This window comes from Spermophilus citellus (assembly GCF_964194105.1).
Source record: "Spermophilus citellus genome assembly, chromosome: 10".
Taxonomy (NCBI): Eukaryota; Metazoa; Chordata; class Mammalia; order Rodentia; family Sciuridae; genus Spermophilus; species Spermophilus citellus.
The window spans coordinates 2,469,923-2,495,231 of NC_138197.1; the positions used below are offsets into that span (position 1 = coordinate 2,469,923).

The 25,309-nt window shown below is 36.0% G+C and overlaps 1 protein-coding gene across 6 annotated transcripts in view; it reads right to left on the reverse strand.

The window, feature by feature from the left end:
* The window catches only part of LOC308658981 (transport and Golgi organization protein 1 homolog), a 50,578-nt gene extending 26,954 nt beyond the window's left edge, over positions 1–23,624 (reverse strand). For 3 of the 6 annotated variants that reach the window (XM_081311936.1, XM_081311937.1, XM_081311935.1), the window contains exons 1-7: positions 23,425–23,624; positions 21,149–21,252; positions 5,324–5,455; positions 3,041–3,062; positions 2,028–2,116; positions 1,343–1,420; positions 1,144–1,254 (exon numbers count right to left, since the gene is read on the reverse strand). In XM_081311936.1, the coding sequence (XP_081168062.1) occupies positions 1,144–1,254; positions 1,343–1,420; positions 2,028–2,116; positions 3,041–3,062; positions 5,324–5,455; positions 21,149–21,252; positions 23,425–23,476 (588 nt within the window). In that variant the 5' untranslated portion in view covers positions 23,477–23,624. Of the gene's footprint in view, positions 1–1,143; positions 1,255–1,342; positions 1,421–2,027; positions 2,117–3,040; positions 3,063–5,323; positions 5,456–6,408; positions 6,542–6,561; positions 6,835–21,148; positions 21,253–23,424 lie in introns of those variants that run through there. The other 3 variants (XM_081311934.1, XM_081311939.1, XM_081311938.1) reach the window with 3 other exon arrangements.
* Positions 23,625–25,309: the final 1,685 nt, after the last annotated feature.

The window sequence follows — 25,309 nt, forward strand, 5'->3', positions numbered from 1 at the left end:
TGAGTATTTGGTCCGTTTGGGATGCAGTGTTTTTATCTACTTCAATAGGAAGTGGCTCTAAGCAGATGTTTCTGTTTGTTGGTACTTCAGACTTATCCTCTTTTATTAAGAAGTGGGATAATTTCTTTTTTTCCTCATCAAGTTGATTCTTAACTTGGCTTAAATCTCTCTGAAGAGATGCCATATTTGTCTCTTTTACCTGAAACACAGATAAATTAAGTTGAAAATCTTACAGTGGAGAGGGAAAGAGTATAATTTCATTTATATGTTCACTTGCCTCAGAATAATAGGAAAAACACTTTGGAAACTGTAATACATATATACTTTCGCATGTATGTATGGTCACAGGTTACTACAAAATTGAAATAATTTTATTAGCCTTTACTTTTGTTTCTCAAGGGATTTAAGTTCTCTTTAACAGCAGTTTTTCGCTTCCTTTACTAAAAGACTAGAGATTAAAAGCATTCTTCTAACATAAAGATTCCTAGCAAAACAAGCAAGGAGATGGTGAATAGATTTATAACAATGGAATTTTTCAAAAAGACTTGTAAATTTAGTTTAAGTTATGGCTCTGGACTTGTTTCTATAGGACATTTTGAAAGGGAATTAAGATGGGTAGAAATGAATGAATTAGGAGTTATGTTACTTGTCTTACCAAAAGCTCTTTTTGAAGTTTTTCTGTCCTTTCTTTGAAAGTGGCAAGTTCTTCTTTGGTAGCTACCAACTCGATTCTAAGAGCCTCAAGTTCTTCAAAAAATCCACTTTCTCCATTGGCATTTATTAACTTAGTAGTTGTCTGGATAACAGTAGAAAACATAAGAAATACACCATTTTTTTTAAAAAAAAAAAGCTAAGTTCAAAGCATTTACACATTCTAATGAAGCTTTTCCAAGACTGACTGCCTAGGGGTTTTAGTGATAAATGCTCTTTCAACAAATAGTGAGAATAAAAATATTTCCTAGGCCCATAAAAATAATTTGTTGTATCAATACTTAAAAGTTCCACAAAATGGGCAGAAGTGGGTTCAACTTCCTTGACTCCTAATCTTACTTTAGTTAACAGCTGGACTAAGTTCAACTTAACCAATTTTACAAAATATTTCAAAAGCCAAATTGCAGTAACACTTAGCAGCAAAACTCTTACCAAGTCCTGATTCTTAGCTTTCTGTTTTCTCTCAGATTCTAACATAACATGAAGATTTTTAGCTTTCTCATCCAGAAGTTCTTTAACTTTTTCAAGAAGCTTCATTTTATCCTGGAAAAAAAAAGGTGTCAAGATTACTCATTCATTACATTTACTTTTGAGTTTAGAATGTAATTCCCCCCAAAGAAGAGATTTTTACCTTATATTTATTTGCTTCATCAGAAAGAATCATATTTTGTTTCATGATCTCTTGGACCTGTTTCTTTGATTCCTTTATCTATGTAAATAAAGCATTCAGAATTAAGATACACAAATTATAGTGCTACTATACAAGTTACTTCCAGACAAGTGACCCTTTCTAGAAGAAAGCAGTACTTAATACATATGTGCCGCAGTCTGGCTGGGCACAATTCAGGAGCCACTTGTCAAAAGAAACTAACTTTATTTTTAGAACTACAAATTATTTTTAGAACTACAAATTAGATTGGCTGGGTTGCGTGGGCGGAGCCAAAGAAGTCCCCCAATGAGCAGCTCCGTGGAGGAGCCAATCAGCTAGATGTTGCTGGGGCCGCTGTGAGCCAATCATCAGCTGGCAGTCTGAAGGGCAGGGAAACAGTCCAATGAACATCACCGCAGAGGAGCCAATCAGCTAGATGTTGCTGGGGCCGCTGTGAGCCAATCATCAGCTGGCAGCTAGTTGCTGGCAGCTGGAAGTTTGCTGGGGCCCCTTTGGCTGTGGCTCTCAACACATATGACTGCTTAGAATTTGGATGATTTGTAGGAAATAATGAAACTAAAATTTTAAAATATTATTTTTAAATTAAAACAGGTAGAAATGATTCAAGCTAGAACCAAGGGAGAAAGAAACAAAAAAATAATTATACCTTCTGTTCATAATTTGACAATTTCTGCATTAGTTCTTCATTTTCTTTCATGAAATTGTTCACCTTTTTGGAAATTTGCTGTTCATTGACTAAAAGGGGGAAATACACAAGATTATTAGAATCACTAAATGAAATTCAATTACTCAATCTACTAAAAGCAAAGACATGTTATATGGTACTATGAGGAAATACTTCTTAGCATAACTATTATGCTTTTAAAAAGCAATCTATGCTTATTAGCAATAAGAGTATAAAAATTATTAAAATTTAAGAAAAATATAAGAACAATGATATTTTGCTGGGCGCAGTGGTGCACACCTGTAATCCCAGTGGCTCAGGAGGCTGAGCTAGAAGGATCCCAAGTTCAAAGCCAGCCTCAGCAAGAGCGAGACACTAAGCAACTAAGTGAGACTTGGTCTCTAAATATAGGGGGTTGGGGATGTGGCTCAGTAGAGTGCCCCAGAGTTCAATCCCAGGTACCCCTCCCATCCAAAATGATATTTCAATTTAAGCTTATTTCACAGATGGGAAATACAGTAAAGTGTTGTAGCTTGATATTCCTCCCTTCTCAAAATACTTTCTTTTCAGAAAATGGAATCATTTAATTCTTTGCAAAGAAAAACAGAAATGAAAACATACTGATTCACATTACCGTTCTTTAAATTATCTACTCAATTACTTAATGCATGATTAAATCATTAGCATAGAAATACTCTTCAAATGTAATACATCTGCATTACATCAATATTCAAAAGTTAATCTGCCCCAAATTAAAACTTATCATCATCTCCCTATCCACAATTTGTTCCTCCTCTTTATCTCCTATCTCAGAGCTGGAACCATCATCATCCACTCTATTATCCATGCTAGCAACCTAGGAATAGTAAAATTTTCAGGAGGTAAAAAAGATAATAGACATTAAAAGTCACTGTATCTACTTCTAACATACATAAAACACACATCAAACACCAATACAAAGGGTTATTACAAGTTTAAGAAACCTAAAAATTTACCTTGATATACTCTATCTTTTACCTAGAAGAGAGAAAAAAGATTAAATTTGATGTCAAACATCTGCTCAATAGAAACAGCATTCCTAAAACAACAGTCAGAATCATAACCAAGTGAGAATTTAATAACATTCTGGTTCAGGATAATAATTTATAGGATTAAAAATAAGTAAAGGTTAACAAGCCTTTTAAATTTAATTGGTAGTGATATTTCATAAATAGCCTCTGACATAAAAACACTAAGATATGTACCTTATTTCACAGTAAAGATGTGTGTGTGTATGTGTATGTGTGTGTGTGTGTGTACTCAAAATCATTTACTTGACAATTCTAAATAACCAGGATAAAGTCTAGAAACAATGACTATTCAAAAGGAATCCGAGGAAACAATATTAAAGGCATAATCTTTGTACTAAGATATGCCACTTTCACTCACCAGAAAACATCTTAGAACTCCAATTTAAATTTGGCTATTGGCTGAATTTAGAAACTAAGAGGCTACATCATCTTATTTCTGCAAACCACTAAATATATAGCAAGAAATCTGAAAGGGAAGACTGCTAGAAGAAAATGTACAAGCAAAAAGAGAAATGACAATTAACATATTCTGGAAAGGACAAAAACAATCATTTCCAAAAGACAGCAATAAACTGCCTGATAATAAAACCTAAGCAGAAATTTTTTTTAAAACATCACTAAATTTCTTTGTAACTTAGCATATTACTTTCAAATGTTATAAATGGTGATGGGATACTCAGATGTGTCCATGGATCATCCATGGGATCTTCGTAATAGGAAATTGCATTCAGAAAACTTCAACACAGAAAGAAATGAACATTTCTTTAATTTCATAGCCTTGCTAACCTTTTACTCAAAATGACAACAGAGGAAAATGGGAAGTAGCATAAAAGCAGTCATCTAAGGTAGGAACTAAAGTTCCAAAGTCAAATGCTGAAACTGAGGAACAAAAAGCTAGGAACCAGATCCCACATAACCTAGTGAAAAGAGAAACAGGTACCGGGGTTCTTGAAATGAAAGAAACAAGAGAGAGAAATATAAAACGTTTTCCTGTTTTTCCCTTCTCTTTATCCTATTTCCTTTTTCCTTTTAGCTGAGAAAAAGTTCAATGAGATTAGAAAATTCCTCACAGGAATCCAGGCAAACGATTCTTCTATTTAAGAAGGGAATACTTTTTAAGAGATTTTACACTCAATTGTACAAGGAGAGGAAACTTATCTTAACAATGATATGTCTAAAATAATTAAGAAATCAGAAAAAGAACACTCAGATTTGAAAAGATTTGTATCCAATGGTTTTGGCCTCTTTAACTGTTAGGCTTTTCATATGCAAAGTCCATTTACCTAAAATAATTTTCTTCCAATTATGTTAAATAACTATGAAACAGAATGACCTACAGTACAAACATAAGTATGTATAAGCGCATATATATATATATATATATACACACACACACACACACACACACACACACCACACACACACTTATACATATATGTACACACATACACAGAGATAGACTAATTCTGCTCAGGAAAAAAAAAACTTAATGAACAAAACATTTAATGGATTTTTGGACAACACATAATCTATACTTCCAAATAAAAAGGTATTTTCTGAACATATGATCAAATCATAAAATCTGGGAAAAATTTATATAAAAGACTGGAAAAATTATCTCATCTCCTTTTTCTCATTTTACTGTATTTCTTTGCAGCATTTCCCCGTTTATATGTGTTTATATTAACATACAGTTCATCAACATTTAAATCTTAGTTTCTGCTTTTTTTTCCCACTTCACATTTAATTGTGAGCATTTTCTGTACCTCAAAGCTTTGAAATAAATAAATCTGCCTACTATTCCATTAATCGAACATACAATAACCCCTAAATGAATTATGTTGTGCTAAGTCTTCAATCTAATACACTGTTCCATTGAAAAACATTACCAAAATCTTCAAAGCATAGTTATTTCTTTAAGATAGATTACTAGACATATATGCTACATAAAAGGATATTTATCTAACCTATCCCACCTTTTATCCCACTTTTAAGACTTCTGATACATATGAAACTACTGGTCAGGATGGCTGTAAGAATTACCAGTTCTACCAAATGCACCCACACTAAATTATTTTATAAGGTTAGTTTGACTTAAACCACTAATTTGTGTTTTAGCAACTGAAAAAGAAAAAAAGGGGGGGCAGTGACTATATAAAATAATCCTTGTGCTTATGTGCTAAGGTATAAGTAAGTTAATTTACTCACAACAAGAGCAGTTCTCCAAAAGAAAATGACAAAGGATACAATCCCAAAGTAAACAGTGAAAACTACAGGCTTCCATGGTAGTCCATAAAAATCAGTTCCAGGTTGAGTATCATCAGGCAATGTAGTAAACAGCTGAAACAGACAAATTAGAAGAAATGGGAAACCTTAAATTTATAACAAAACAGTCACAAAGAATCATGGCAATTCTAAACCAACCTCCTCATCAGAAATCCACCTCCTCAATATTTTCCAATAGCTTCTTCAAGAGAGAGGATACTGGCAGTCTCATATTTTTTGTTTGCTTGTAGTGTTTTCAAGTATAATGAATCTAAATACTTTTTAAAAAATATTTATTTATGTATCTTTAGTTTTAGGTGGACACATTATTTTGTTTTTTATATGGTGCTTAGGATCGAACCCAGTGCCTCATGCATGCTATGCAAGCGCTCTACCACTGAACCACAACCCCAGCCCAAATCTAAATACTTTAAATTGAGCATACATTTCCAGTTTGTAACAGGCCCTATATCATCACATTGTCTAACACCTGGCTAGAATCCCTCTGGATCATTCTTTTCTCTTAGATAACCTGGTTTTTATAATTTAAAAAATTCATTTAAGACAAATACTTAAATATATGAAAGAACTAATTAATTTTATGGCAACAAATAAAAACAATGATGATATATGTATAAGATTTTAAATCTTACTTCCATTCCACTCTTATATAAACACATAAGTGACATGTGATTTCAGACAACTCTTGACAACTGGCTTAGATAAACTTCTCTGAATTTAACATCCTTCTATAAAATTCAAAGCCTAATTTTAAATGGTTGCTCAAAGGCAGTGCAGTAAACACCTGCCTACTCTTCCCTGTTTTCACCGTCCTCTACAAGTAATAGGAGATAACTGTCATTTGGGCCCAATTCCCCAGCAGTCTCCGTAGGGAAAAGACCTCTAGTAACGTTAGCTGTTTGGATTGTTGGCTGCGTTTCGGAACATACCATGAGGTTGTCACCTCTATTCCGTCAAAAAAAAAAAAAAAAAAAGTGCAAGTGGGGAAAGCTCAAGTACACTCTCACCGGCCTCACTTAACAATACAGTCACGTCCTGCCTGCCTTGGGCCTGACACACTCCATTTCTCCGTCGCCGCGACAGTCAGTGCACCCACTCTGCCAGAACTCAGCCACCTGCCTGCCAGAGCTGGGGTCCCTCCCTGGAAATAGGACCGTCACCTCCAGTAGCTTGGCTATGAGGGCTGCGTAGAGCACCGACAGGGGTCCCAGGAGCTCCGGGTCCCCCGGGGAAGCAGTGACAGAAGGCACAGTGGCAGGTACTGAGTCCATGGTGTAGGGACAGCTGAGCGGAAGCGACGCTTCCCTGCAGAACAGCACAGGACCCTCTCTTTCGCCGTTTCCTACTTCGGTAGGACCCAGTGCAGGGGGCGGGTACTGGGAGTGAACTTTGCCTTCCTCCACCTCAGTGCTTTCCGCCCAATGCAGGTAAAACGCATCATCAGAAGAAGCCCCTGGGCGGACTGCAGTGAGCAGAGGAAGGATGCCAAGGGGCGGGGCCGGGAGCGGAAAGAACCAACTGCGGAGCCCGGCGGGGGACAGCAGGAGGAGCGGAAGAGTCCAAATGAAAGGACTCCAGAAGGAAAGAGGCTCACCTGTCCCCTGAACTGGGAGAGGACCGGCGATTTAGAAGGCCCTGGAGGAAGCCAGGGAACTAGCAGAAGGGGATTATAGGCAGAGACTAGGAAAAAGGAGAAAGTCAGGCCTCCCAGCCCTTCCCAGAGCAAAACCCTTTTGTCAATGTGTTGAGACACCAGGTACCTGCCCCAAAAGTGCAGACAGAAGAGGAGAAGCTTCTCCTGCTCCCTTCTAAAGGACTATTGCTCGGACTGGGCTTTCCTTCCCTGCTCACTCCAGTCCTGTTACTTTCTCCAATTGTGGATGACACTCTTTTTAAAAAGCCTTACCCTAAGGAATCATGTCATTATCACCCCACGCCGGTGGCTTCATTTCTGGATGCCACATTTTAAGGTTGCATGACTTGTGGAAAAGAACAGAATCATGAATAGCCCCCGAAAAGCACGTGCTAAAAATTGAAGAAACTGGGGACGTTTAACTTGGGGAGGGAATGAACATCTGTGGATCTTTAAAAATCTGTCGTCAAGTTGAATATAGTCAATTCAAAAGAACAAGAATAAGCAGGAAAGCACTGAAAAAGAAGAGCAATGAAGGGTACAGGGAGGGCAGACTATATAATTAATTCATGTACCCTCGTCCAAGCCCAGGAATACATAGAGATTGTGGGACAGAATAGAGAATCCAGAAACAGAACCAACTGGACATTTGGGGTACAATAAAAGTTAGTTTGGGCGGAAATAGACTTCTAATAAGTAGCGTTACCACATGAAAAATTATAAAATTGGATTTTTCTCTACTTATTCAAAAGATAAACTACAAATGGATAAGAAACATGAATGTAAAAATAGAAAATAAACAAGTACTAGAAAATATTGGGTGAAATCCCCAGCCCCACTTTTTTTTTTTAACTTTTTCAGTGCTGGGGAAGGGTATCTAGGGCAAGTGCTCTACTGCTGAGCTATAGTCCCCCAGCCCTAACTTCTAAAGATACTGGGAATACAACAACAAATGTTTAAAACTTGTATTTACAAAACTATGTTATTCAAGCATTAATTATAATAATACAAGATGGTCACAAAAGGCTAAAACAACCGTCATCAATGAAAGTTGTTGAATAAACCAAAGAAGAAAGAAAATAATTTTAAATACTGCTAAAAGCTGGTTTCCAGAATACATTTTTTTTAAAATGAAGTAGAGAAAAATATTTATAGAATACTATTTGTATCTTAGAAAGTGAAAAAAGATGAATATATTATTTCTTATAGCTTTGAGGTAAAATTGACATGCAATAAATTACATGTATTTAAAGTGTGCAATTTGATAAATTTTAACATGAAATTATGAAATCACCATTATAATCAATATACACATCCTTTACGTCCAAAAATATTCTCATTCTCTAGGTAATTCTGCCCTTTGTCACCCTTCCTTCTTGCCCCCCACTTTCCCATTCCTCCAGCAAAATGTCTATCTTAATAGATTGCTTTGTATTCCTCAAGTTTTATGTGTATGGGATAATATATTGTATTTTCTATGGCTTCTCTTATTCAGCATAATTTGAGATTCATCTACATCAGTTTATCTATCATCTATTTTTATTGCTGAGTAGCATTTCATTATATGTATGTACCACAATTTGTCTATCATCTATTGATAGACATTTGGATTTTTTTCCAGTTTGGGGCTTTTACAAATAAAATAGCCAAGAACACTGATATAAAATTCCTCCTATTGCTATATAACTTATCTTTTCTTTGGAAAAGAATGGTTGGATATGACTGGTGGATTCTACCACTTTATATCCCCACCAGCTGTGTACCCATCCAGTTCCTCCATCTCTTCTCCAACCACTCAGCACAATTGTCTTTAATATTAGATATTTAATAAGTGTGTAGTGGTAACTCTTATGCTTCAAAATTGCATTTCCCTGATAATTATGTCAAGCATTTTTAATGTATTTACTATCTGTTTATCTTCTTTGATGAAGTGTTATTTTACAGGACTATATTTTTTCTAATGAGTTCTAAGAGTTCTTCATATATTCTTGATGCAAGTCTTGATAAATACTTTACAGTAATTTCCTCCCAGCTTGTGTTTTGTCTATTTCATTCACTTCAAAGTGTATTTTGAATTACAGAGGTTTTAGTTTCATGAATCCCACATTGTCAAATCCTTTTTAATGCTTTTGTTGTCAAATTTAAGAAATCTTTGCCGAATCTAAGTTCAACAAAATTTTTTCTCTTATTTTTTTCCTAGAGGTTTTGTAGTTTTGAGTTTAATATTTAAGTCTGTGAGTTAATTCAGGTGTCTAAAGCAAGGCATGGATCAATATTTTGCATATAAATCTGCAGTAATTTCAGTACCATTTGCTGAAAAAACTTTCCATTCTCTACTTGTCTTTCCATCTTTGTCAATGACTGTTGCCATATATATTGTGTATCTATCTCTGAATTCTTGGCTCTGTTCCAATGTTTTGTCTGCAATCCTGATTACTGTGGCTTTAGAATATTTTTTTTTCTTTTTTTCCTCTTCGTATGGTACTAGGGATTGAACACAGGACCTTGCATATGCTAGGCAAGCGCTCTACCACTGAGCTACATCCCCAGCCCTAGATTAAGTCTTGAAGCCACGTATTCTAGGTCTGTTGCAATCAGCTTGTCATTTTCTACAAAACTCTGCAGGGATTTTGATTGGAATAATGTTGACTCTGGTGATTAAACTGGGATGAATGGACACCTTAGTCTTCTGACTCATAAATTAGGTATCTCTCTCCATTTAGGTTCTCTTTAATTTCTATCAGCAATATTTTATAGTTTTTAATATATACATTTTAGTTTTTGCCACGTTTATGTTTAAATACTTCATATTTTTATTCTATTTTACATGGAAATCTTTAAAATTTCAATTTCTAATTATTCATTGTTAATATATAGAAAATATAATTGCTTTTAGATGTAAATTTTATCTGTCAACCTTACAATAGCTTTTTTCTAGATCATACCAGATTGTATCTATATATATTCATGTTATCTGAAAATAAAGAGAATTTTATTTCTTCCTTTCCAATCTGAGTGCATTTTATTTCTTTTTCTTGCCTTAGTATACTAGCTTTTTCCTTACTGCACCCCAGTACAATGCTGAATAGATGTAATGAGAGTGGACATCTCTGTTTGGTTTCTGATCTTGGGGAAAAGTATTCAATTATCAACCATTAAGTATGAGGTTAGCTGCATTTTTTCAGAGGATGTTTTAAGCTCCCTTCCATTCCTAGTTTGTTGTTTGTTTTTCAACATCAATAATCAATGCTGAGGGGCTGGGGTTGATACTCAGTGGTAGAGCACTTGCCTAGCATGTGAGAGGCATTGGGTTTGATTCTCAGCACCGCATATAAATAAGTGAATCAAATAAAAGTCAATCAACATCTAAAAAAAATTTTTAAATAATAATCAGGGCTGATTTTTTTTTACATGTCGATGGGATTTATTGTCACCTACTTGTACATGCACACAAAATAACAATATAATTTGGCCAATATTACTCCCCAACATTTCCCCCCTCTGCTATATTTTTTAAATGCTTGTTTTGTATCTCTTGAGCTAAACACAAAGACTGTGCTTTTAGGTACATCAATGTGGTAAATTTCATTGATTTTCAAATGTTAAATAAATTTTGGATTCTTGACATAAATCCCCATCATCAGTCTAGTTTTTGTCTATGATGTATTTTCCTTTTACATATTGTATTTGACTTAAATTTTTGTTTAGAATTTCTGTACAGATTCATTGGAGATCCCATGAGAGGTATGTGGTTTCCGTTTCTTGTTATATCTTTGTCTTGGTTTGGTGTAGTGATAACACTGGCTTCATAGGAGAAATATTTCCTTGCTTTAATATTCTACAAGGGTTTAGTATTACTAATACTATTAGGAATTAGTATCATTTCTTCCTTACAGGTTTAATTGGATCACTAATAAAGCTATCTGGGTCTTATATTTTTTTCTTTGTAGAAAGGTTTTTACCTATACCTTCAATTTCTTTAATAGTCAACAAGGTTTATGAAATTGTTTTTCTTGAGTGAACTTTTGCAATTTGTGGCTTAAATAGAATTTCTTCATTTCATCTAAATTGTCAAGTTAATTAACATAAACTGTTCATAATATCCCCATTATCAGTCTAGTATCTGTGAAATCTGTAGCTATATCCCTTCTCTGATTGCGGATATTGGTAATCTGTGTCTCCTCTTTTATTTCCCTCACTAGATGTTGATCAATTTTATTCATCTTAAAGAACTAGCTTTGGGTTTCATTGATTTTCTCTTATTTTCCTTTTTTAAAATTTTACTGACTTATGGTCTTTATTATATCTTTTTTTCTTGCTTACTTGGAGATTAACTTATTTTTCCTTTTCTAGTTTCTCATAGTAGGAACTAAAGTCAATGACTGGAGACTTCTTTTTTAATAAAGCTATCTTGGGCCTGGTAGTGCTATAAATTTTCCAATAACACTTTAGTGACATTGCACAAATGGATATGTTGTTTTCAGTTTTATTCAACTCAAAATATGAATTTCTTCTCTGATTTATTTGACTCAAAAATTATTTAGCAGTGGGGGCTAAGGTTGTAGCTCAGTGGTAAAGTGCTTGCCTCACATGTGTGAGGCACTGGGTTCGATCCCCAGCACCACATAAAAATAAATGTACTGTGTTGTTCATTTATATATATATATATATGTGTGTGTGTGTGTATTTAGCAGCCTGGCACTTAAGTTTTCAAATATTTGAGAATTTTCCAGATTTTTCCATTATTGATTTCTCATTTTATTGTGTTCAGAGAATAAGCTTTGCCTGACTTTGAATACTTTTATATTTACTGATAATTTTTTTAAGATCCAGAATATAGTTTATCTTGGTAAATGTTCCATGTGTACTAAGCTCCTTGGGGGTTTTCTATAAATGTCAATTAATTTCAAATGGATGGATTGATTATGTCATTCACACTTTCTACAACCTTACTTTTATTTTTCGTTTTATGCCAATTGCTGAGGAGAGGATATTGAAATCTCTAAATGTAATCTATAGGATTCATCATTTTCCTCATAATTCTATCAATTTTTATACTTCATGTATTTTGAAGGTCTAATATTAAAAGTACAAGCATTTAGGCTTATTATATAATCTTGACTGATTAGTTTATCATTAGGAAATAACTTTCTTTAGTCCTGATGATATATTTTGCCCCACAACCTCTTTTGGTTTAATGTAGCTACTCCAGATTTCCTTTGACTAGTGTTTAACATGAGATACCTTTCTATTTACAGTGTTATTCCCTTAGACATCTATTTGGGTCTTGCTTCTTTAGGCAATATGACAATCTCTGTTTTTAACTGATGTATTTAGATACTTTCCACTTAATAGGATTACTGCTGTGCATAGGTGTAAGCTTAATATAATCTTCTATTTGTTCCTTCTGTTCTTTGTTCTTTCTCTTTTCTTTCTGTCTTCTTTTGCAGAAATACCACTATCGGTATTTTTAGTGATTCCTCTATTGGCTTATTAAGCTATAACTCTGTTTTCTAATCTTAGTGCTTCAGGGTTTAGAATATACATCTTTAATTTGTCACAATCTACCTTCAGATGATACTATATTACTTCACATATTCAATAAGAATGTTACAATAGTTACTACCCTTCTGAGATTTATACTGTTGTCATGTATTTTACTTTACATGTTTTCTAAGTCCCATACTACACTGACATTTGTCTTTAAACAGTCAATGACTTTTTAAAATGTTCAAATAAGAAAAATTATTTTAAATATTTATGCACACAGTCACCATTTTCAGTGTTCTTTACTCCTTTATTCCATTATTTCCATCTGCTGTCTTCGTGCAAGTGTAGGGTGAATTCTTTCAGCTTGTATGTCAGTACAAGTCTTCATTTTAGAAAGATATTTCACTGGGCATGATATTATCGGCCAACATTATTACTCTTCAAATATATTAAAGGTATCACTCCACTATATTCTCTTATGCCTAATTTCTGACAAGAAATCTGATGTCATCCTTAGTTCTTCTCTACATAAATGTCTTCTCTAACTGCTAAGATTGCTCTTTATCACTGGTTTTGAGCAATTTATTTATGATATAATATACCTTGATATAGCTTTATTCATGCTTTTTGTACTCTAGTTCCATTTAATATCTTGGATCTGCAGATGTACAGTTTTCACAAATTTTTGAAAATTTTTGGCCATCATTTCTTAAAATATTTTTCTGAATACCTCTCATCGCTCAACTTGAAACTGTCCCACAGCTCACTGATGCTCTGGTTCACTTTTCTTTAACAGAAGAAGTTTTCCCTGTGTTTCATTTGGGGTACTTCTCCTGCTATGTCCTCAAGTTCACTAACAATTTCATCACAATGCTTATTCTGGCATTAATCCCATCCCCTGTGTTTATCATATATTTTCAACTCTAGAAGTCTGATTTTCTTAAAATATATCTTCTATATCTCTTTTTACCTTTTTAATACACGAAATATAGTAGTAATAATTTTAAAAAAAATGCCATTACCTCATTCTAACATCTCCGCCAGTTCTCAGTTGGCTTTGATTGGATGATTCTTCTCCTCATCATTGTGGATTATATTTTTCTTGCTTCTTTGCATGCCTGGTAAGCTTTGATTCGATGCCATACATTACGAATTACTATTCTTAATATTTCGTATACAATTAAATTACTGGAAACAATTTGATTCTCTTGGGTCTGAATATTTGTTAGGTATGACATAAATTGTAATAGTCAGTCCGAGGTAACACCCTTCTGATTATTCTACCCAACTTCCTTAGATAGTTTTTTCCAGGTGCTATTCTGGTCCCTGTGTTAGGACCTGTTCCTTCTAATCACTTAAGATTGTTTCTCTGACTTGCTAAGCAGTTTCATCACACTTATGTGCAGATCAATACCCTGCTGAACACTAAGAGAGCCTTTCACAGATTTCCAGAATTGTCTCTCAATGTAGCAACCTTCTTTTGGTACTCCACCCTGTGAATTCTAGTCACTTTGGTTTTCCTGGAATCTCAGCACCATCTCTCAATTCATGGTATCCTCTGGTTCTGCCTGACTTCCCCTTCTTTGTCATGGCTTGGGAATCTCTTAACATAGTAAAAGCTGGGACTACTAAAGAGCTCACAGCATTTGTTCCTTATGTTTCCAGAATCATTCTTTGTTGCTTGATCTTCGATGTTGCTGGATCTTCAAATTTTATCTGTTTGTGGGGTTTTTTCATATTTATTTTAGTTGTTTCAGTTGGGAAGGTGAAGCCAGTACCTATATAAAGCTATCATGGCTAGATGTAAAAATCATTTGCTTTTCTTTTTCTTTTTATGGTGCTGGGGATTGAACACATGGCCTCATGTATGGTAGGCAAGTGCTCTACCACTGAGCTACATATCCCTTTTCTCATTTGCTTATTTTTTTAATAGCAGAATACATAATGAAATAAATTTTAAAAGTTAACTATAAAAGAGAGTAACATCAGGGTAGACAGAACTGGGACAAAAGCTAGAGTTCTTTCAAAATCAGGCAGGAGAATCACAAGTTCAAAGCTAGCCTCAGCAACTTAGCAAGTCCCTACGCAACTTAGTGAGAACTATCTCTAAATAAAAAATAAAGAGGCTAGGTATGTGGCTCAGTGGATAGGAGCCCTGGGTTCAATCACCAGTACCAGAAAACAGAAACATCTTATTTTTACAAATTAACTTTGGCTCTTCTAAATATTTAAATAATTGTAAAATAAACAAAAAAATCTTTAAAAAGTAACACCTAAATATTGAAAGCAAAAATGAAACAACCTGTGATATCATGTTGGTGACAAACCACAGAAATGAATTATTTCAAACATACCTTAGTGGGATATAGCTTAAAGACAAGAGAATTTCATTTCATTTCAGGAATACATTCCTGAAAGTATTTTAAATAACATAAATATAGTCGTGTGTTGCTTAATGATGGGAATAAATTCTGAGAAACACATCTTAGGCAATTTTAGTGTGTAAACATCATTGAGTATACTTATACAAACCTAGAAAATATAGCCATTTCCACACGTAGGTATTCATATATGGTATATCATCGCTTTGGGGATAAAAACCTATAAGATATTATTATTATACTGAATTCTGTAGACAATTGTAACATTGTAAATGTTTATATATCTAAACATATCAAAACACAAAAAAGATATTAAAAATACTAGGTGACAAGAATTTTTTAGCTCATTATGCACTAATGAACAAAATGTCATTAAGTGGCACAAGACTGTAAACAATTATATTGATGTCATTGAAAACTGGAACTCCAACATCAGAGAAAGAAAACACAAATCTAAGATAGATGAAGTGAAGTAAAATCTCTCTAGCATCCTGAATTTTCATGGGAATTATCTAAATGACATGATGAAAAATCCCCATATATTTCTGAGCTTTGTTCACTAAAAAGGCCTACAAATGACAGTCAATTTGAGCAATAAGCAATCTTAGTACTTGGAATGTAGCCTCTAAATATAATTTCCTATTGAAAGGAACCAAAGTTCTTTTAGAGAAATAGTTCCTTCAAGGTTTGGACAGGGAATGTTTAAGATGAACTTGGAACATCTCTCATAGTTCAAAAGCAAGGGAAATAGGTAACAATGACCACTAGGTGGTGGCAAAGGGTCCCAGGAGCCAAGATAAAGAGGCTTCTACAAGGCAAAAGGGCGAGAAATTGAGCATCAGGTAAGAACAATTACTATTCCTAACTAGATTAAACACACCAAATATTTTTAAATGCATGACATCATACTGACTCTTAAATAAAAGTTAAAAAGCTTTCAAAAGCCCCTTTGGGTATCATTTGATAATGCTAGAATAATACCTTACTATTCTGAAAAGTGTTTAAATGAAGAAAAGGAATCAAATGTTTATCTCCTGACTTAACTATACAAACCAAATATCTGTGTAAAGAATAATCAATCATAGCCAGGCGCCCTGGCACACACTTGTAATCCCAGTAGCTTGGGAGGCTGAGGAGGGAAGATAGCAAGTTCAAAGTCAGCCTCAGCAAAAGCGAATTGCTAAGCAACTCAGTGAGACCCTGTATATAAATAAAATACAAAATAGGGCTGGGGATATGGCTCACTAGCCAAGTGCCCTTGAGTTTAATCCCCAGTACCAAAAAAAAAAAAAAGAAAGAAAGAATAATCAATCATAAATTTTTATTTGTATAGGCATCCCAGCCTTTAAATGAAGAAAGAAAAATCCCAGCAACTCAGACCATTGCTATTTTGCAACCTGTAATATATTAGCAAATCTCACCAAGGTCACTGTTGACTAGTAGTCAACATCAAAGGAGAGGACATGCAGATGTCAATGCAATATTTCCTATTAAGTTTTCATAAGAAACAGAATTGAACCTAAACCTGACTACCAATTTCCAAGAAATATGAAGCAACAGAGAGAGGCTGAGGTTGTTAGCTCAGCACTTGCCTAGAATGCATGGAGCCCGAGGTTCAATCCCCAGCACCACCAAAAAAAAAAAAAAAAAAGGCAATAGAGAAAACAGGTTAAATTGTTGTACCAGGGGGATGTCATTTATTCACCCAAACTACAATATATCCTAGAAGTCCCACAAACATATTTTTTTCAATTATTGCAAAAAGTTACAACAAAAGGAGAAATCAGTAGAGAGTAACTTATATGAGACTTGTTCTCCCACTGAAAGCAACCAGAAAGTTGGAATATATATATATATATATATATATATATATATATATATATATATATATATACTTTTTTTTTTTTTTTGGTACCAGGGATTGAACTCAGGAGCACTTGATCACTGAGCCACATCCCCAGTCTCAGCCCCATTTTGTATTTTATTTAGAGACAGGGTCTCACTGAGTTACTTAGCACCTCACTTTTGGCTTTGAACTCGTGATCCTCCTGTCTCAGCCTCCCGAGCCACTAGGATTAAGGCATGTGCCACCATGCCCAGTCAAAATATATTTTTAAAAAGCTATTTTTCAGATAGAAAGCCACAAGGGACATGCAACTGTCACCCCTAAGAGCAGGAGAACAAATAGGTGAGCATTCTACCTGGAGGCACCCTCTAGACCTCAGTTTGGGGAAGGGGAACCCAAATGGGGCATAACAGTCTCACTGAGGAGAGAGAGACCAGAGTTCCAGGAGATTAAGCAGCCAAAAATATGTAGAGAAAACTACCAGAAAGATGGGAGCAACAAAGAAAAAGAGTTCCAGAAATCTGCATGGAGGTGGTCTTCAGTTCGGGGCTACATTCTAAGCAGTACCTGCGAGGGCCAAGAACAACTATAAGCTAACCAATCCCACAGTTGGCACTGAGCTGGGAGAAGTCTGGATTCCAGCTAGCCAGAGAGAGTTGACATACACAAACAGTATGGTCAACAAGCTCATTAAGAAGCATTTGATCCAGGCATCATGGCACATGTCTGTAATCCCAGCAACTCAGAAGGTTGAGGCAGGAGGATCCCAAGTTTGAGGCTGGCAACTTATCAAGGGCCTAAGCAAGTCAGTGAGACTCTATCTCAAAAGAAAAAAAAAGTTCACTCAATATCATTAATTATCAGGAAATAAACTCACAAAGACATACCCACTAGAATGGCCCAAGTGCTAGTGAAGATGAAGTCAAGTGGAAGTCTCCTAAATTGCTGGTGGAAGTATAAAATGATTGTGGTCATTTTTTAGCATGGCTTGACAGTATCACATAAGATAAAAACATACATTAAACGTAGGAGGCAATTGCACTCCCAGATATGAGTCCACTTATAGTGGCATATATATGAAATAGTACTGTAGGAAAAATGAATCTAGTTTAAAAAAAAAAAAGTTATCAGTGGTTGCCTGGAACAGGTGGTGAAGGAACTCACTGGGAAGGATCCCAAGGAAACCCCTTTTCTGTGAAAAAACTGTTCTATATCTTGATTATGGTAGTTTTTACATGGCTATCTACATTTGTTAAAACTCAGAGTGTGCTTGCTTTGGCAGCACATATACTAAAATTGGAACAATACAGAAAAAATTAGCATGGTCCCTGAGCGAGGATGACACCCACATTTGTGAAGCATTCCATAGTTTTGTGGAACCAACCCTTCAGTAGATGAATGGATAAAGAAACTGTGGTACATATATGAAATGGAATATTACTTATAGCATTAAAAGAGAAAAAAATTATGGCATCTGTGGGTGAATGGGAATATCAGGTTAAGGGAAGTAAGCCAATCCCAAAAACCAAAAGCTGTATGTTCTCTCTTAAAGTGGATGCTGACCCATAATGGGGGTGAGGTGGGTGGTAAGGGGCATGGAAAGAATGGAGGAACTTTGACTGGGCAAAGGGGAGGTAGGACAGGTGAGGGGGCATAGGGATAGGAAAGATGGTGGAATGAGATGAACCTCATTACCCGAGGTACATGTAGGACTACACATGTGTTGTGTACAACTAGGAAAAGTTTTGTTCCATTTATATACAATGAATCGAAATGCATTCTGCTATCATGTATAACCAATTAGAACAAATTAAAAAAAACTCACTGATATTGGCTATCAAGGAATTACTGTTAAGTTGGGTGATGGCCCGTGGGTTCATTATACTATTCTCTATGCTTTTCTTTAAAGCTTTAAAATTTATTTTTTAACTAGTACATAGAAACAAACATTATAATTATTGAAGTAGGTAACATGACATTTTGATGCATGTATACACTATGTAACGTTTAAATCAGTTAAATATATCTACCTCCTCAAACATCATTTCTCTATGGTAAAACTTTCACAATCTTTTTTTCTATTATTCTAAAATATACAGTATGTTATGGTTACCTATAGTCCCCTACTATTCTCTCTGCTCTTATTTGAAAGTTTCCATGATAAAAATACTAAAAATAATTTTTAAATTAAGATATAACTTCAAATATTTAAAGGATTTCTATGTAGAAAAGAATTCAATTTTATAGAGGAAATCATGTGGAGAAAAATTTGGAGTCAATACAAGGATGAACTAGACAACAGAAGAACAGATAGTCTTGTAAGAGAGTGACTCATGCTAGGAAATACTGGTGTACAGGCCTCATAACTACTCGTCAGGGCCACAGTAAAGAAAATAACTAGCAATGAGTGAGAAACAGCCTTCCAAGGTTTCTTCTAACACTAAGATTCTACTAAGATTCCATTGATCAATGAATCTGATTGGTGCACATCTCCCAAACACATCAGAGCCTATTACTCTCCAGTCCTATCAGATATCATACTACTTGTTTAAGATTTTACATTGACTTGTTCATAATTTTTGCATATATTTGTTAAGTCCTTTTCTTAAGGCTTTCAAAAATCACAATCATGCCTTACACCTGTTAGACTCTTTTAGTCCTCGAACAATGTCCTGTATATACTGGGCCATCAAAATGCCTTTTTGAAATCTCCTTTCAAATCAGTCTCATAACATTCTGCCTCTTCTTTGCCACTCACGTCTATGTCTTACCTATCACCGTACAATCACTGACCATACCTGCACCACATTCGTGTCCCCCGACCTAGACCTAGAGGAGGGCTCTGTGCATACCTAAAAATATGAATAAAGAAATCCTTCCCATATCGTGAGGCTGTTAACTTTCCAAGTGATGCTGATTCATTCTGATAATCAAATTATGACTGTGGAAGACTGCTTTAATCACTGGAAATATCATTATTCTAACTGCCTGGCTTGTACATACCCCTTACCCAGGTGGCTGCCACCATCATGAACAAACATGGAGCCAACTGAAAAATGATTTGTTTCTCCCCACCACATCTTTTCCACCCTGGTGGTCTTTCCTCCCCAGGTATTCATTGTCTTTATACCACCTTCTGACTGCCTACATGAGAATTAGGGGGTGTGTGGGGATAAAACCCTTCAAAATGCCAGACCTCACCAGACATTTTACCTTGTCAAATCATTTAATTCTTATTATTGGAGTAAGCATTATCTACATTGTTCAGATGAGGAAAACTTTTTTCAAAAGTTTAGTTATTTGCCCAAACTTCTAAATGATAACCTTGGGATTTGAAACCAGATCTACCTGGCTTCAAAATCTATACATTTTACAAGGAAAACATGAACATCTTTCTTACACAAGCCTTGAAATAACACAACCTACAGGAAACAACTTCAGTTGAGGAGGATTACTGTCACAATGGCCCTAGGACCATCTTATCCTCCAACCTCTAAAAGCTTTCTCATTCCTATAATTAAACTCTAAAAGTCCAATATCAACAAATACCAATGGGGGGGAGGTAAGTCCTAAAATGCTTAGATAAGCTTCTAGACAGATTAAATGTCTTGTTTGGATCATGATTTTCTTTAGAAAGATCAGCCTTAAGGGACTCTTTCTAAAAAACAGATCTAACCTAATTCCTTTCATTCTTAAAACTTTCTAAGGATCCCCACTATTAATGGTCTAATGCTACTTTGGCTCATGACTTCCTTTAAGATTTGCTGATCTCTCCAACAGGCCCATCCCCCTCCAACTTCACACTTTACAACACCACCTATTCACATTCTCCTGCCCTCCCCAAATATCCTTTTCTTCATGTTTCCATTTCTCTGAACACATTTCTTCTGACTGCCAGCTTCCCCCACCACCCTCCACCCCAGCCTGTCTAATCAACAACAAACCACATGTCAGACTCTTGTTTGCCCTTTGCCTGTGTTTCAAACACATCTCAACTACTTTCTGACCTTATTGATCACCCTTCCAACCATAATAAATGCATTTATGGACAATAATGTTCTACCATCGAATAAATACCTCTCTTTCTGCCATTATCTTACTGTGTTTCAAGTGAATGCTGTTATCTCCCTGCCAGAATGAAAGGTTCTGAGGGGAAGAACCAAGTTTTTACAGGTGTGCAAATGTCCAGCCTTGGTAGACAGCAAATCTTCCTCATGTGCTAAACCAAGTAGCCATTAAAGCCACACCCCTATGGCTTTTGTTTCAGGAGCTATCTACTCAAAGGGTCAGGAGTCATTTTCATAAAGACATTTTAAGTTCTTCACTTCATGACCAGAAGCCACTTAAAAACTAATAAATAATCAACATTCTAATTGAAGAAACTATGTCAAACTTACCATCTTAGACAAATAAAGCAAGAATGAATATAACAAGAAAAGTATGTTGTCCAAAAGGGTGGCATCTGCTGGCTCTTCCACCGTACCTTCTGTTATAAATAGCTCTAAAATTGAAAGGGGAAATGGCTATTTTATTTTATGCTATAGAATAAGAATTGTCTCTCTTCAGTTTCAATATTCTTCGAGTGTTTCACTAAATATATGAGTCACAGTGCCTGGAATATGTGGCTCTCCTAAAGACAATTAACACAGAGAAGAAAACTTCAAAATCCTAATTAGAGCTTTCAGACCCTTCAATTATAAAATGAACAATCTCCAGTCTACTCTCCACTACTTCCATGGCCATACAACTGCTACCAGAACAATATTTACTCAAGGAAAATTTTTAAAACCAGAGATATATAAACAGGGTCACATTCAACAAACATGGATTTAGTGCTGGTGAAACTTTGTGTTTAAAATTTTAGGAAAGCTAAAAGAGAGGGAGTCTTGGTTTGTAGATTTGCAGGTGGAATGAGCCAAGGCTTAACACAGTATCTGGCACCTGGCAGAGATACTCAACAATTATTTATTGAATGGACAGATGACAGCTATTTAAAAAGAACACAGTAATACCAAGAGAGACTAAAGGGAATTGGGTACAGACCTGCATTGAGGCTCTGTGAATGAGGTAGAATTCCAGTTAGACCTGAGAGCTTGTAGGGGTGGAATTTCAGTATGAGTTACATGAGCCTGGGGTATGTTTGATTAAACAGCAGGAGTCCAACATGCAGTTATTAAGAAGTTGGACCAGTTGCCTCTAAGGTCTTTCTCAACCCTGAGATTCCATTCACTACTATTTTTTTAAGCTTTTGCCTATTTTTTTTTTTTTTTAGTTTTTGATGGACCTTTATTTTATTTATTTGTATGCAGTGCTGAGAATCAAACCCAGTGCCTCACATGTTAGACAAGCGCTCTACCACTGAGCTACAACCCCAGGCCCTCCATTCACTATTGGTCTATGAATTTGACTGCTGGTGAAGTCTGCCCCATTGGCTCAGCATCTCAGCACCTGAGACACATTAAATGACATTTGGGAAGATTTTACCTATAAAGGTCATTGACATCATTTTGTGGTGGAACCTAAAAGGCCAGGGAAATAATTCATTCTTAATTTTGTAAGCCAAGTTTTCCCTAATCTTGAAAGTTTTGGAGCATGAAAATAACAAATCTTAATGGTGCGTGATTCATTTTCAGAACCTTATGGAGTTAAAGACAGTTCAGAAGTCAGTAGTGTTCATATATGGATGCAATGTCTTCTGGAAAATGGGAGAACTGATATGTTATTCCTTCTCAAATTAACTGAACCCCCCCCCCTTGCTATGAGTTCTCCTACACTCTGTGTGTGCAGATGGTGGTGGGGGGGGTTCAGATCAGTGCTGCTAAGCCCTTCACTGGTGCAGGATAATGCTATAGCTATGCTTACAGACCAGAACCTTTAAAAACACAAAATACAGTAATTATGGCTTTATAGCACCATACTGGATGGATAAAATAAAACAATTAGTCATCATCTAATTTACTGATAAAATGAGAGTGAGCAACACAAAAGTAGAATGCTGTTGATGCCATCATTGGGGATTTTTTTGAAAAAATTGTTTCTCATCTCCCACTGGATACTGTGCACTATGATGAAGTATTCATAAGTGTCAGTCTAAAATGGATTGCCGTTCTGTACTGTTTCCTGTAAGTATATAGTATAAAGATCTGGACCATTGACTGCATTTGAAGAAGTTTAATTACCATGTCCAGGAAACAAGTCAAAACAGGACTTGAGCTATATTACATTCCATTTAGAAGAAAAGGGAAAAAACACAGAATCTATGAGACTATGAACAGTGATTATTCAAGCTAACTTGTACCAGGCCAGACTTTCCTGGAAGGCCTGCTAAACACAGATTGTGGGTCCCACCCCCAGAGTTTCTGGTGCTGTTGGTCTGGTTGAAAACTACAGTTTTAGAGCATAAGGCCTTTGAAGAATAATATTTTAGTTGTAAATGGTTTACACAAGCTAGTCATAGCTAAACATTTGCTTGTAGGTGAATTACAGTCTCTGGCCTATTTTTGATTTCTAGTCATCTTTATTCTTGCTTTTCTCTCACTTAAGAGATTTTTTTTAAACTCACATGTACCTATACCACTCTCTGCTCTATTTCGTACCTTTGGCAACAAATATCCTTGAAAGCCTTCATTATGATAATGCCTCTACTTTGTAGAGAAAAATTGGCAAGCTTTACCTGGGTCTACTTTCTCAGTATTTGGGATCTGAGACACTTCTGAGACACCCATGTCCTCAGTCACAGGTTGACTCAAGAGGCTGGGCTCTTCAGGATGGTTCACATTAAAATGATGATTCAGGAGGCGAGGCTCTTCATGAAGATTTCTATTAAGATGATTTGTGTTCTCTTTAGGAAAATCATCTTCATGGGGTGGCTGCATCTCTACAAGGGAGAAGAATGCATTAATCAGATGGATGATACTATCTACCCCCACTTAAGCCCAATGATCAGCACTCCCCCTCAGCACACAGCTCCAGATACCTCAACACTGCCCTCCATGTCCTGGCATGCGCCCATGAGAACAACTGGGCAAGGATACGGGAGGGTTAATTGTTTTCATCCCATTTAAAGGATGACTGAACTATACAGTCAAATTTATAAAGAAGCCTTTAATCCAAAGAATTTATAAACAAATACATTTATGATAGAGGCTTCAATAACTTACCTTCCCTTGGCAAACCAACATACACCCACATGAATAAATGTGCAGAAGAGAATTCTGGTCCAGAACAAAATGTGAAATGTCTATTCTGCTCAGAAATAACAGGAACTCTGTCATCTAAAAGTGTGCTGGTCTCAACGAGCCAGTATAGAGAAGGGAATTCCATAAGTCTAGCTTGCTTAATGTGCCTTTCAAATATGTTCAAAGTAACCTAGGAGCCAAATGGTGAACCTATCTCCTTCCTGAGCTCAGGACATAGACCAATAGGATCCAGAGCAAAGATTATCTCTTTACAGCTTAATATTCTACCCTGAACATTCACTTGCACTTTGCATTCTTATCCAAAATATATCTGCTTTGATTAAATGTACAACTGTTTTCTTTCCCCAATTATCAGGTAAAATTAGTACTCTTGGGAAGTAAATTTTCCAATGGCTTTATGTCCTTCTGGAATTCTTATCATATACTCTCAGTTGAAATATTTCATTTTGAAAAACAATGGATAGAGATGATCAAATATGAAACCAGGAAACAGAAAGCTTTTATCAGGATATTGGCTCATTGTCAGTTTGACAAATATTTAATTGAAAGGCTTCTATGCGTCAAGCACTACATTACAAGGCTTGTCATCCTGGTTCCATCCTTGATTAATATGAATGCAAGGACCTTAGAACCCAGTGGAGTAAATCCAGAATAAGTGACCTCTCCCCCAAGAGACTGGAAATAGCATGGTATCCACAAAAGATAAATGCTGGGGAGGGGAATTCAGGCAAGCTATCCATTAAAAGTTATTCTAGGGCTAGGGTTGAGTGGTAGAGCACTTGCCTAGTGCAGGTGAGGCACTTGGTTTGATCCTCAGCACCACATAAAAAGAGATTAAATTCTAAAAAAAAAAAAGGTTATGCTAGTCACTCCACACCCACATGATCTAGTACAGGTATTTTATGATTAAGAAATTATGTTTAATAAAGCCCTTTTATAATTTTAACATAAAATGTGTACTGTTAACAGGTCTACTTTTGTGCATTAGTTTCTCATTTATATCTTTCTCAACCCCGCCTCAGACAGTAGAGAAACATAAAATGCTGGCAACAAGTGGGAGTCGAAGCCCCCCGCAACCCGAGCGGGCTGGCCGGGGCTCCGGCAGAGCCGGAGGGGACACACGCAGGGTCCCGAGGCTCTGTCACTCCTGCGCCCCACCCATCATCCTGCGACCCCCTAGCCCAGCCCGCGGGGCTGGGGACCAGGGGATCGGAGCCCCATGCGGCCCCAAAGAGCCACCGCGGAGACCCCGGGCCGCCCGCCCGCCTGCGCACTCACTGCTGCATTCGTCGTCTGCACAGAGTTTGTGCTTCGGGTCCGGTTGGCCCAGCACTCGCCAGGTAGGACAGAGCAGGAACA